General features: G+C 37.6%; 1 protein-coding gene across 1 annotated transcript; it reads right to left on the bottom strand.

The window, feature by feature from the left end:
• Nucleotides 1-945: 945 nt before the first annotated feature.
• Nucleotides 946-2,608, bottom strand: LOC307128596 (zona pellucida sperm-binding protein 4-like; the record flags this gene model as incomplete). Its single annotated transcript, XM_079820510.1, has 9 exons — nt 946-1,052; nt 1,137-1,209; nt 1,290-1,437; nt 1,507-1,699; nt 1,787-1,944; nt 2,013-2,110; nt 2,182-2,369; nt 2,447-2,551; nt 2,593-2,608. The coding sequence occupies 9 exons, from the start codon at nt 2,606-2,608 to the stop codon at nt 976-978; spliced, it is 1,056 nt and encodes a 351-aa protein (XP_079676636.1). The 3' UTR covers nt 946-975.
• Nucleotides 2,609-14,567: the final 11,959 nt, after the last annotated feature.

Below are 14,567 nucleotides of genomic sequence, written 5' to 3'. Positions count from 1 at the left end.
TGCGTGGTTAATTGTACCAACAGAGCCAGTGCTGGGTGCCTGATGTTTAACATACCTAGGGGGAAGCATGCGTTTACCAAAAAATTATTACCTAACATGATCATTCATACATGTATCACATCAACACTGCAAAATTAAAGACAGACAAACAGATCCAACTAAAATCACGTTTTATTGAGTCAGCAGTTATATACAAACAATAAGGAAAGCTTCAATGTTGTTGCAGTAGCGGACCAGCGATCTGTCTTTCTGCCTCCAGGATGCGCACGCACCCTGTAATGTTTGTAAACAGGAAACCCGTGTATACAGGTTGAATAGTAGTGGTGCAAGAATTGACCCTTGTGGGACTCCGCATGTCATGGATGTCCACTCAGACTTATGGTCACCTATACTCACATAACCTCTCCCTTCTAAGTATGACCTGAACCATTTGAGGACCATTCCAGAAAGCCCAACCCAATTTTCTAGCCTGTCAAGAAGTATGTTGTGGTCAGTGTCGAATGCAGCACTGAGGTCCAGTAGTACCAGAATTGATGTTTTGCCTGTATCTGTATTGAGGCGAATATCATTTATAATCTTTATGAGCGCTGTCTCTGTGCTGTGATGCGGTCGGAAACCAGATTGAAAATTGTCAAAGTATCCGTTTGAGTTCAAGAATTTGTTCAGCTGACTGAAAACAACTTTTTCAATGATCTTGCCTATGAAGGGGAGATTTGAGATTGGTCTGTAGTTGCTCAATATGGAGTTATCCAGATTTCTCTTTTTCAGGAGAGGCTTTAAAATACCATTAAGAACAGGAACCCAGGACAGCAACTGGAGCTTGGCTTGTTTATTTTAAGTCAAGCACAACCTTGAAGCAAAAAAGGAACTCTGGTTTAGTAGTGTGACCCAATAAATCAAACTGAGAACGGTCATGAAAGATCAATACCAAAGAGACACATGGTTGAGTTAAGTAGTTTATTAAAACTATTAAAGTCACATGACCAGGTTAACTTCTCCACTAGACACCACAGTTTGCCCACTAGAGATGGTCTTGACATCAGCATCTCTTCCTGGAAAAGAAAATGGTAGAATCGTGAGGCATTTAAAAAACAAATTCTCATAGTTCCCGAAGTCAGTTTACAACAAGCACTCACTTTTCCTAGCACAGCTTTGCTCACAGGAGCCAGAAGAGGGATGGCACACTGCTGTACTACAGTGGATGAAGATCTAACAGAGGGGGAAAGGGTTGAGCCACAGAAATAACAAAAAAACTGATATAAAAGGACTCAGGTAAGGTAAGAGCATACGGTTTCCTGTAGAGGAGCCAGTGATGCTGGATCCACAAACGTGAACATCTTCACAACAAAGCGCTTGTAGTGGGTTGGGAACTGAAGACCAGAATATCCAGCTACCGGAACCAATGTGGTCAGGTAACGGTCATCCTGGTAAGGGCATCTGAAAAGCAAAGAGGCAGTCAGAAAGGTCTTCCAGCACACTAGATGGATAAAGACTGGCCTTACTCACCCATCAACCAGAAGGTCCCACTGGGGTAGACTCAGTGGACTGGGGGTTGATGTCGCCCAACAACGTCCCAGCATCAGGACAATGTTGGGGTCGGTCCTCTCCAATATGCGCACCTCAACAAACACAGGCTCCCGCAGGACTTTAGTAACCGGATAATCAGAATCACCGTAGTAGGACGTGTACGCCTCATCCCCTGAGGAAGAATACCGCTGTTTAACCAGAAACTGCTGCAACCTGGAGTCTTAGAAAATACTTATGCATACTTGGGACAGACACTAACCTTCTGCACAGCCTTTGGTGACACACTGACCATTTGCCAGTCTAAGCTCCACCCTGAGGGGACCAGGAGCCGCTACTGGTGGAGGTGCAGGAACAGTGTTGACCTCCACAACCAGAGCTTCCACAGAAGTAGCAGAGTACCTGCACTGGAAGAGAAGCCTAGACAACAAGCAGTGAGCTTGTAGCATTGTCAAGGATTAACTATGCTAAAGAATAAAATCACCTACTCAAAATGGCTGTCCCTTGTGATGGAGCCAAGTGGTCCAACACCGACTTCATACAAGGAGGTCATTCGGTTTTCATACACCACATATCCACTGTCCTCCTGCAAATAGTAACTGTTGGCATCCAGTCCATTCTAAGCCATGCAGATCAGAACCACAAGCAGCTACTCACCATCATGCTTGTGCCACATGCAGTGACAGGGAACTGGTATATAGCAAAGGAAGGTGTGGATCCCACAGGACTGCAAGGTGGGTCGTTTCCACCCAGGAGATGGACTGAATCCAGGCTCAAGCGAGGTAGCGTAACATCTCTAGCCACCACTACCACAAACTGACCATCTCTTATACACTGGACAGTCACTGGAAGATGATAAGAGAGCAGGTTATTGCTGAGGAGCAGTTTAACATGAACACCTTCACATTTGACTCACTCTTACCAGCCTTCCCATAGAAACACTGCTGTCCGTTAAAGCAGCAGTTGATAGCTTCACACTCAGCACCACTGATACCAGGCGGGCCACACTGGATCTGCTCATAATCAGCTACAGCACATTTGTCAAGGGGCTCTGCCTGCGCCACTGACTGCTTAGGCTGAACATGCTGAGGAAACTGTTGACTAGCTTGTTGTAGGGATGGCAGACGCGAAACAGACGTTTCGGGGCTTTGCCGAGATCCCGAAGCGCAGATGTTTCGAAACACTGCTCCGAACTGTGATTCGAAACACCCATGTCACGTGACTATGGCTAAATGAAGCTTCAAAGTGTTTCATCAGGTGGCGCCTTCCGAAACTGCGTTGATTAAAGGGGGCGGGAACAAGCCACACAGTCACACATCTGTAAACCTAATTCACCACAGTTTAAAAGTGAAGTAAATCCATCTTCACCTCGTGGGTTTTTGTGAGAGGAGAGTGATTTTGTGATAGCGGTGATTTTGTGATAGCAGTGAGATTTATAGTGCGCTTTGGTTAGATATATTTAGGCTAGATTTAAATAAGATATAGGCTATTGACTGATAGGTATAGACAGTGACATATAGTTAGGATAGATATAGTGACACATTCATATAGGCTAAGTTAGATAGTGACAGATAGATAGCACAGCATAAGTTAGATATATAGAATTATATAGATATAGATAGGTGATATATAGATAGATATATTAATAGAATATATAAAATGGAGGCTGCACGCAAGAGATGCCGTACATCTGTGGTGTGGGAGCATTTCCATTTGGAAGCACCAAATAAAGTGAGATGTGTGTATTGTGATAGGCAGCTAGCCTTCTGCAACAATACATCATCCATGTATTTACATCATCCAAAAATATTTGTGCATGCCAGCAACAAATGTCCCTTGTGAGAGGATTTTTTCAAAGGCTGGAGAAATTATGTAAAAAAAGAAGTCAGCTGAGTCCTTCAACAGCAGAGCAATTCATATTTTTGAATAAAAATGTTTTGTGACAAATGTGACACATTGTGGCTTTATTTATTTTATTAATGTTCATTTTGTATAACAAACAAAATATATATAGTTCTTTACAATGACGAGGCTACAGGTTACAAAACCAAGATCATGTAGTTGTCAGACAGATGTTAAAAACAATTGTTTTTACATGGATCATTGTCAAGGTATTTCAGATCAACACATGGAAATGACCACTAGATGGCGCCGTAGAGACAGGTGTCAGATTGATTCGAAGCTTCGAAACAATATGACACATTTGCTTCAACTGCTTCAGTGCTTCACGAAGCCTCGGTCTGCCCATCACTAGCACTGCATGAAAACACTGAAATCCGGCACTATCCGGGCATGGTATACTCCTGTGTAATTTGATGTTTACCGGATGTATGTGGGAAAAAGCGGATCAGAGTAACACGGAACAGTATATTTCCAGAAAAACCCGGAAACCTCACGTATGCGGACGTATACAGGAATCCGTGAAATTTCACGGACATATACAGCTGAAACACTGCTGGGTGTGCTAGGACTGAAGACTGTTAGGTGTGAAGAAGACCTTTCATATGTTAATGACTGACACTTGTGCTGGCTGTTCTCAGAAGGAGGGGGGCAGGGGAGCACTTCAGGATTGAGAATTATCTCTGGTCTACTATAGGCTACAGAAAACAAGCTTTTTACACAGAAAAAATAATTCTTAAGGCCCTGAAACACTAAACTGAACTAGCAATGACTAAAGCCGACTGTGGGGTTGGTTCACGTTGCCTGGGTCTGGGCCAAACCATCAGAATGGTGTGTCAGGGCCTTAAAACCCCTGCATGAAAAGAGTCTCTAAATCAAATATTTTTTATAAAAACAGTACAAAATAAAAACCCTGTCTGAACATATACGTTCACAAAAAAATCTGAATATGTAATGAAATAAACAAAGAAATGTAATGGAATTAACAAAGGATAATTAACCAAACATTTTAGACTATCCCCAAACAATTTTTGCAAAGTTTTACAAATTGTAGGCAATAATAGAATTAAATAAAAAGGAGATGAAATGTGGAAAATGAAAAAGTTTGTTTTAAAAACACCAAAAACTGATATGCTCAAAATAAAAATATGGAATAAAAAAGAGCAGGGATTCACTTGCTCAAGAAACACAGAAACACAAGCAGATCTTTCAGCTCTGCAACTATTAACAAAAAGTGTCACTCCAAGATTCTTAACTTTAACACGCTGCAAAAGAGGAGCGTTTTGAGGTTTGAAATCCACCACTCACAATAGATGTAGGTGCAACCAATAAGGTTACCAATAAAAATAAGGCAACCAATAAAAATAATCCTAATTTTACAGAAAAAAACGTCAGTTTTTTACAGTATTTTCTTGTAATTTTGAATTATGTTTAAAACAATGTAAAATTACAAACAATATCTAAATAAACAACTTGACTGTTATTTTAAGGATTATATCATTAATGACAAATTACAGTAATTCTCATTTTTTTATACAGGAACATCACTGTATTATTTTTCTGTTTTCATAAATAACAAATTCATGCAAAATTACAAACAATATCTGTAAATTAACAACTGTAATACAATATTTAGCTCATTATATTAAAGGTTTATGTTTATGTCCATACTAACAATTTAACATTATTCTTTGTCATTTTAAAGTAAATCTTATTAGTTTTATATTTACACTGTAAGAATAAAAACCTAAAAAAAAACGCAGCTACAGCTGCAAAACAAAAACCGTAAAATAAGTCAAATATCTTAAGTCAAATAAAGTTAAAAAACTTCACAGAAATTTACATTAAACGTTTTAGAGAAAACACTATTAGTTTACAGATTTTTCCTTATTTAAATTAAGATATTTTACTTTAATTTTCTGTTTGACAGTGAAGGTGTATTTTTACATTCAAACTGGTTTTACATTCAATTCTGGATACAAATATAACAAAATATATAGCAAACTAAATATCAAACAATAATTGTTTTTAAAGAGTACAAATCTGCACTGCAAATCTGCACAGGTTGAAACTTCCAGGCCTCTGCCCACACCACAAAACAACATTTGACCAATTCATTAAATATAACAGCAAATAAAAATAAATATACACATTTTCTAACTGTTGTTTTAAACAAGTTTTTTTCTATATTTGCAAGGCTACTTGCTGTCTTTCCGTGTTCTTTTGAGCGTGATTGGTCAATCTGAACGTCATCCAGAAATCTGACCAATGACAGTGCGCGCCTTCAGTTTGAATTATACACCCGTTGCCGTTGGAGTTGCTCGTTGCTCGTGGCTCGCGGGGACGCGACGCGATCGCGCGGCTTCTAATCTTCAACAGGACGGCTTCTTCTGTCCATTAATGGCATTGCATGGATCATTTTAAACCTGTTAAAATCTTATTTTGGACGAATTTTGATTGTGGGATGTCGACTGAGAACGAAAAAACATGAATACGAACAGACTAAGTTTCCAATGGCGGACAGCAGACGGCAGAAGGTAACGTAAACCCCTTTATATTTTTTCTACTGCTTATCAAGATATATAACGTTAGTGCATTAAAGTCATATGCTAATCGTGATTAACTTACATATTCTGTTTCTGTGTTTTGTTGTAATATTGTTAAGATAGGGCTGGGTGTTATGGCGATCTGATGATACTGACTATTGTTAGTGATTTTGCTGTAAACGTTAACATTACCGTTTTATATTGCGGAATGGGAATATAGCGTATATAACGCAGCACTGACTGTACTAAAACTTTTTGACATTTTGACAAGGAAACATGCATGAATGTAGAATAATGAACGGGACATGCATGTGTTAAAATAAGCCTCTCTCAGACAGCAGGCGATCCCGAAATCAATTATCTTTCTGTAAAATGCACACAATTATCTCAGAAACCTTGTCATGTGAGGTATTCACTTGATTTAAACAGTCAGTTATGTCTTAAGTACGTTAAACAGTTCAAGTTAACGTGGGGAAACCCGGATGCGTGTCATTCTGTGCATCCGTTCTTAAAGGGGCTGCAGCTTTGTCATCATTTTAATAAAACAAAAGAATAGAGAAGACCTTCTGCTTCTTTAAGAATCATGTGATATTAATTAATTGAATATCATACAGTGAAGACTTTTAAAGCAGTATTATTCTGTAGCATTTTAATAAAATATCCATCAAAATAAATATATTGTGATATCGTTATTGTAAAATATAATTTCTCATGTATGTATAATTATATGGTCATAATGCCCATCCCTACTGTCAGCTAGTTTTAAGATCAAGCTTGTCATAAAATGTAACAGAGCTTTGGAATGAATAATCTGAGATCATGTAACTTACACTTGTTCTGCAGAGAGGACAGGAAAACACCATCCTTGGACTCTGAAGAATTACAGGCAAACCAGGATTTTGGATCTACTGTAAAGTTTTTGTATGGGCCTGGTGAGTATGTTTTGCAAGTCCATGTCCGTAAGTTGATAATTAATATTAATGTTTTATCAAACAAATTAATATTCATTTGTGTGTGTGCATGTTTCTTCCCCCCTCATGATCCAGAAGTTTTGGATCCATGATCCTGAAGAACTTTTACAGATGTTGACCCTGAATGTGTAAAAGGTAATCTTAAAAATGTTGTCATTATTTTAATGTTCTCTGTTTTTTTCTGTAATGTAGACGCATGCATTTTCTGTGAAGTTGCTTTGAAACAATATCAGGGTTTTTCCTACATTGAACATTTTTTGCCGGCCGCCAAAACAAATTTTTGTCCCGCCAAAGCCTTATTTGTTGAGTTATTGTGATTTATGATTGATGTAGTAGAGGACTGCTGCACTTGAGTTAACTGAGTGACAGAGAGAACGACCAGTGAGCTCCTCCCGCTCGCACGCTCTCTGTCTTCAAAATAAGCATTCTTAGCTTTCTAATGTTTCACATATTACGTTAATCAAAATCAAAAGGTCGGAAGACCGAATCCATGTTGCACGTGGCGCTATCAGACGTCTTCCTTTAATTACCGCTGGGTGTGAAATGCGCTCAAAAAACATTGACTGATTCTCTGACCAGCTGACATAAAGCATACTTTCAATAAACTTGAAACAAATCCTATCCGGTTATGAAGTGTTTTCTGTGTCTTGACAAATCTTTCGCGATTTTCTAAAGACGTGATTCACACACAACGCGTCTGCTAATGTCCGATTCGCCACCTAATGACTCCTTTGAACCGAATCATTTTAACGACTGGTTAGAACTGATCTGTCCAACACTGAACTCACAAATTAGTTTAATCATTTACTCAGAACAACACCTGAAATGAGAACACAAGTGTGCTTACCCACTTTAGCAAGAGTGGATGGTAAGAATTATTTTTAATTATCAACAGTCTTTCAGCTTATTTATGTGGACAATGTGTAGTAAAATAAATAGCCTAAAATCATTTAGTTTAGACTGGAGTGAGGTGAACCCAGAACAAATTTGTTGTTAGCTAGCTGATTGTATATGGCAGAAAATTAGGCTATTTGTTCATTTTTTTTTTATACTATTTTTTTTATATTGATATGATTACCAAAACAATTATCAGTAAATAGTGTAAAAATGAGGAACAAAAACAAACATCAAGGTATCAAAATAAGATAAGCAAAAGTTACAAACTTTCTTTGAATTTATTTCAAATTTATTGTCAGTATTGCGCGTGCAGATCATGTGGGTAGGGTATTTTTTTTTACCGTGCGTATGTGTGTGTATGGATGACCATGTCTGTCAGCCACCACCGAAGACCATTTTTGACCCAGGAAAAACCCTGAATATGTATTGTGAAAAGCGCTATACAAATACATTTTAATTGAATTGTTTTACTTACTTTTATTGGCATTAACTATATATTATTAATGTATTATTTGGCAGGTCTCAAGATGTATTTTATTTTGTGAGACTTTGCTGAGGAAGTATTCTTTGGCTCAGTCTGAAAAGGCCCAGAAAAGAAACACTATGAAGAACATCACACAGAACCGTCAGAGAAAGAGACGGGTAAGTTAAGAAACCGGTTAAGCTTTTTCCCTCCAGAATGTTACTATACTCCTCTCTGAGTTTTAGTGGTTAATTTACTGTCATGTTTTGCAGTTGCTGGAGACCAGGTCCAGGGTTGCACAAACCAACACAGAACCTGTGGAAGACCGCAACTATAGACCTGATGAAGATGAAGATGGTTGTTGATGGAAGGCTTGGTTAGGCTAGCTACTACAAACCAGACTAGACTGACCCACACTACATGTCACATCACCAGCCCATCATGCCAGTTTGAAAAAATGTTCAAAACTCAAACAACATTGTGTTAGAGTTGGTCACAATTATTAGGGCCCAAGCCCAAAGGGCGCAGAGCCCTATTGTTCCCCTAAGGATTATTCTTTGTTTTTTTTTTTGTTTTTTTTTTCGACTTCTCGGGTACTTTTGGGGCACTTAACATGCTCGAAAACTCTTGAAACTTTGCACACACATCGGAATGCGCGGCCATCAGAGCCGGGCTGAAGCTGGTACCCGGGCGTGGCAGGGGGGCTCGACAGCGCCACCTAAAGTGGGGTCTGAAAACTTGGTCTATATATCAAACACACTTGCACGTACATGTATGAAACTCGGTACACATATAGACCTCATCGGGCCGAACAACTTTCGTGCTCATAGTTATGCGTCAGCCCAACAGGAAGTGAGCTATTATGGGTTGTTCGGAAAACGCATGCTCTGGAATTTAATATACTCCTCCGAGGCCATTGTTTCAATCATTGCCAAACTCGGTCAGCATGAAGAGAACATATCCAGGATGCTAAATTGCGAACGGATTTTTGATATCTCAAATGGTTTGGCCGTGGCGAAGCAACGAATTTATGGCGAGAAAAGGGAAACAGGAAGTGTGTAATAACTTGTGCAAACATTGACTGATTTGGATGAAACTTCAGCTGTGTGTTCGTTGTAAGAAGCCGATCGCATGGATATGACTTTTGTGAGTCAAAGTTATAGCGCCACCAACTGGCAGCAGGAAGTGTGTCACTTTCAAAAATGCTTTGAATCACCATCTTATTTTCACACGATTGACTTCAAACTTCATCAGTATAATGTGAAAACATGACAGATAGAGACATATGAATGAATTCCTGATATTTCAAATAATGTTGCCATGGCCACATGTCAAAGTTTAATAATGTTTTTGGCTGTTTGTGTGCCCTCCCCTCTATCACCAAAAGGGGGCAGTGTTGTATTATTTTTGAAACTCCCTTTCTCTCTCTCTCTCTCTGTGCTTGCTTATGTGATTTATGAGGACACAAATGTGTATGATGACATGGGTATTGTATTACAACGTAGTGGTTAATGTGGACATGAACTATGACACTATATCAGTACAGGACTCATTTTCTAAATGACATTTGAGTTACAATTCTTATCATCTGACAGCCGTGATTTCATGTACTCATTCAGACAGAACTCTTTTTTTAAAACAGAGGAGTGTGAGTGTGTTTTCTATACATGTGCTTTACAGAAGGTCATGTGCTGTGTTTGCAAAGATCACTTTTGACACATTTGTCTTTAAATTCATACTGACATAGTTCAAATTTATTTAAAAAAAAAATTCACATTATTTTCTACAAGTGTCTGTTTATAAGTGTCTTTTTTCACAGAAAGTTTTTGTTTAAACGTGAATATTTGTATAATTCAGGGTCTGAGTTTTTACGTTCTCCTCGTAGGTGATTTATTCAATCTCCACCAAACTCGGTCAACGTGAAACGGAAGCTTAACGCATTAAAAATATTTAACGCAAATAACACAGCGTCCGTTTTTATATCCATTTTTGCTTAGCGTTACATGATCACGCTCCTATTCATGTAAATGCTTCCAAGCGCGACAAGACACAAGAGAGCGCGCTGTATGCCAGTGTCCTGTCTGTGTGTGTGTGTGTGTGTGTGTGTGTGTGTGTGTGTGTCCTGTCTGTGTGTGTGTGTGTGTGTGTGTGTGTGTGTGTGTGTGTGTGTGTGTGTGTGTGTCAGTGTCCTGTCTGTGTGGATGCGTCTCATGTCAGCTAATCAAGGGACACTGACACACACACACACACACAAACACACACACACACACTCGACGCATAGATAGACTCGCGTCAGTTTCCTGCTCACATCGAGTTCTCTTTTGCTGTTGAACAAACAATAACACAGAGGATTTTGAGTATTCTCATATTAGAGTCTTAAATTAGTTAAATAACGTCTTAAATGAACTTAAAGAGTTGTGAGGAAATGAGATGCGCGGGACCGCGCGTGAGATCCGCGGTTGTTCTTAAAGTGACAGGAGCACTGATGATGCCTGTCATTAATGTTCATCAAAGAACAACGGGAACAGAGAAAATTGTAGCTTTAATGATGATTCATCTATATTTCATTTATTATTTATGCAGTTAAGGAAGGTTTGATAACTATTACATTTCTGTATAACAGGGAAGGCCATGGGTAAATATAACATTTATTATTTTGGGTTTATGTAAAGATTTTTTTAAGTTCACTTAAATTAAAAGTTGTTTTTTAAAGACTAATAAATGTTGAAATTGGGAGCTTTCAGTTATACTGTAATGTAACGTCATTAATGTTTCATAGAGAATTTAGTATCAGTGATACTGGCCTTCATTCATAAAAAATGACAATACAACACATATTTACAATATGCTGTCTTTAAATTGTTTCTAAATTAATTTGGAGAGTAACTGAAATTATTACAATATCAAAATATTACAAACTTAAAATATTAAAAACTTGCGATTAATCGTGATTAATTACAGAAAAAAATGTGATTAATTAGTTAATTTTTTACTTTACAGTCATTAGCTCTGACCAACAGGAAGTCAGATATTTTGGTTTGAACGTGAATATTTGTATAATTCCTCTTAGCATGCTTGAAATTGCTTGAAACTCAACACACACATCAGAGATGTCAGTCAGTGGAAATGGGCAAAGCCTCAGAAATGCGTGTGTTGGAGGGGTGTTTATTACAACATAATCATGGTTTATGAAGACATTTCATGTGTCCCCGTAAATAAAAATAGCTTTAACAGCATACTAAACAATTTTTTAATAAAAATGTAAAAATGCAGAATGTTTTCTGTGATGGTAGGTTTAGGGGTAGTGTGTGTGTGTGTGTGTGTGTGTGTGTGCGATATGTAGGCTTAGGGGTAGTGTAGGGGGATAGAATGTACAGTTTTTACAGTATACAAACCATTTAAGTCTATGGAATGCCATCTGCCTGTCTTTCCCCTTCCCCCTCTCTATCTGTGTGTGTGTGTGTGTGGGGGGTCTCTCTCTCACCCTGTGAGTTTGTGTGTGTGCCTTTCTCTCAGTCCTTCCCCTCCCCCTCACTCTCACTCTATCATTGTGTGTGTGTGTGTGCCTTTCTCTTTTGATCATAATTTAACCCTTTCATATAGGCTATCACAAATAACTATCACTTAAAATAAAAACGTCATGTGATGTGTTTGCCAAGATCACGTATGATGCACATGTCTTTAAATTAATTATTTACTGATATAATATAAATGTATTAAAACATACATTTCACATGATTTTATAAAAGTGGCTATTTATAATAAACTTCCATAAAATGTAGACACGCATCTTACTCTTACCTGACACTGATATTAAAATCATCTTTGCAGTTTCTGTGATTTGGCTCCATTTATACATTTTTTATTAAAAAGAATTTATTGGACCACCCATATTGAAATTAAAGCATGTTTTATGGTGCATAAGATTGGTGCACAAACGGTAGCTAAGGTAGCTCAAAAACACATGAAGAGAAGTGTTAGAATAAAACAACATCAGCATTCGAATGGTATTCTGAACTCATTCCAATTTGACCTTTGACATAATCTGACATGAAATTCATATAAATTTAATTGATCTCATAGATGTGGCTGTTGTGGTTTGTGGTCATAGCAGCACCAACTGCTGCAGTTAATGTGGTGAATTCAGATGACTTTGACATAGTCCTTTTATGTTTTCCCATTTTAAATGCCTATTGCCTGCCGTGCACAGTTAAACTGATGCCACCGGGGTGGCGGTGCCACCGGCTTGGGCCCGTCATCGCTGCTCGCAGCTTTAATTTTATAATTATAATTTTAATATTCAATTGTTCCATTTTATATTTTCTTTATTCCTATGTTTATATACTTATACTTTTATTGGTTCCCATATATAGAACATTTACATATATTTTATATACACTTTTTAATTTATAGATTTCTTTGTCTCGTTTTATATTGTATACTTTGTATGTTTGTTCCTTTTTAGATGTCCATGTTGCTTTTGATCTCCACGTTTTGTATTGTTGTTCCTTTTACGTCGCCTTCCTTTAGAAACATTTTGTTCACTTATCTTTTCCCCCATTCATTTTAATGTATGTTTATAATGCTCTTTGTTCTTTTTATTTGGTTATATTGTTTACTTGGAATATTTATATGTATTTTAATATATTTTATATACACTTTTTTTGTCTTATAAATGTATTGTTCTCATTTTATATTGTTTAATTTGTATATTTATTCTTTTCCTTTTTATGTTCACTGTGTATTTTATTCCTTTACATCTCTGTCTTTTAAATGCATTTTGTTCATTTTTTTCCCCTTTTTGTTTCTTTACCAATTCATTTTAACGTATATTTATGTTCTTTGGACTGTTTATATTTTTACATTTGTTCCTTTACATTTGCATCCCTTTTAAATACATTTAGTTAACTTGTTTTTGTTTCACCATTGTTTTAATGTTCTTTTATAATGCTGTTAAGAATGTGTTTTTTTTTTTTATACCTTTTTAATAAATATTTCAGACTTTCTCAAATTGTTTTGTGTGTGTTTTTCTTTTGGGAGGGAGAGGGGATTATTTTTATATATATATATATATATATATATATATATATATATATTAATGAGCAAAATCTGCATAGCTGGCCTATAACCAATCAAGTCCCTATGCTACAAAACCTAGCCCACCCTTAGCCTTAGAAGTAACCAATAAAGTCACTTGACTGGGTTTTCAATGCGTCCTGTCATCCAATAGCAGTCTGGGTTTTGGGAGTGGTTTTAAAAAAAACAACCAATCCAGTTTGAGATGAAGGACCAATAGGGGGTGGAAGGCAAAGCTGTTTAGAGGTGTGAAAATGTCTCCTGGGAAAAACTTGATGGGATTATTTGCCATGGCAACAAATGGCTGTAGCATGGGAGTATACGGCCACAACATACATCCGATTTGGTACCATTTCGGATGTATACGGACATATACGGATCCATGGAATTTGACCTATCCGGCCAGTATACTCCTGGGTTCTTCCGAATTTCAGCAGTGTATACAGGAGTATCCTGGTCCGGATACACCTTTTTTCATGCAGTGTAGCTTGTTGTTGAACCCGCTGGTCAGTTTGCTGTAACAGAACTTGAGGATTCTGGGGCAGATTACTCCACTGTGGAACAGCCTGACAGAAAGCACAAAACCACACACAAAGTGCCAGAGATTGAACAGCACACCAACTTCCTGCCATTGTTCAACAGCTAGTCACACTGTTGAGATGCTGCCCTTTGGTCTTTTTGTATTCTACAGATTTTGGCTAATTAATGATAATCCCTCCCTCTTCATTAACTGTCATGGTTCTCCAGACTTGGCCAAATGGGAGTTTATGCTACCAGAAAATTCTCATTGGTTCTAAAAATTATACGCATGCGATGTTTCTTGATTCCAATTAGTGTCATATTGAAGACAAAAAGTTAATGCTACTGGAGCCTGCCCAGAGTACTTTGGGTAGATGTTTGGTGCATTCTGCTTTGCTTGTAGACATGCAGAAATATTAGCATTACTACTTTTACAATATCTTTATATGGCAGAAATAGTAAGAGTAATCTGTAGTTCCAAATTTAGCAACACACTCACAAACCTCCCTAAGCACTTCCCCTCGGGGCAATCCCTATCACCAGGTTGAAGTGTTCCACATTTCCAAACCCAGATAGCAGACCAACACTGAATCATCGTTGAATCATTGTTAATGTATCAACTAAAATATCATTGAATCAATGTTGAAATTTAACATTGATTTTTCATCAGGT

This window comes from Gobio gobio (genome assembly GCF_949357685.1).
Source record: "Gobio gobio genome assembly, chromosome: 6".
In the NCBI taxonomy this organism is placed as follows: Eukaryota; Metazoa; Chordata; class Actinopteri; order Cypriniformes; family Gobionidae; genus Gobio; species Gobio gobio.
Note: the sequence above shows the minus strand (reverse complement) of the source record. Positions and strands in the feature narration are given on the sequence as shown.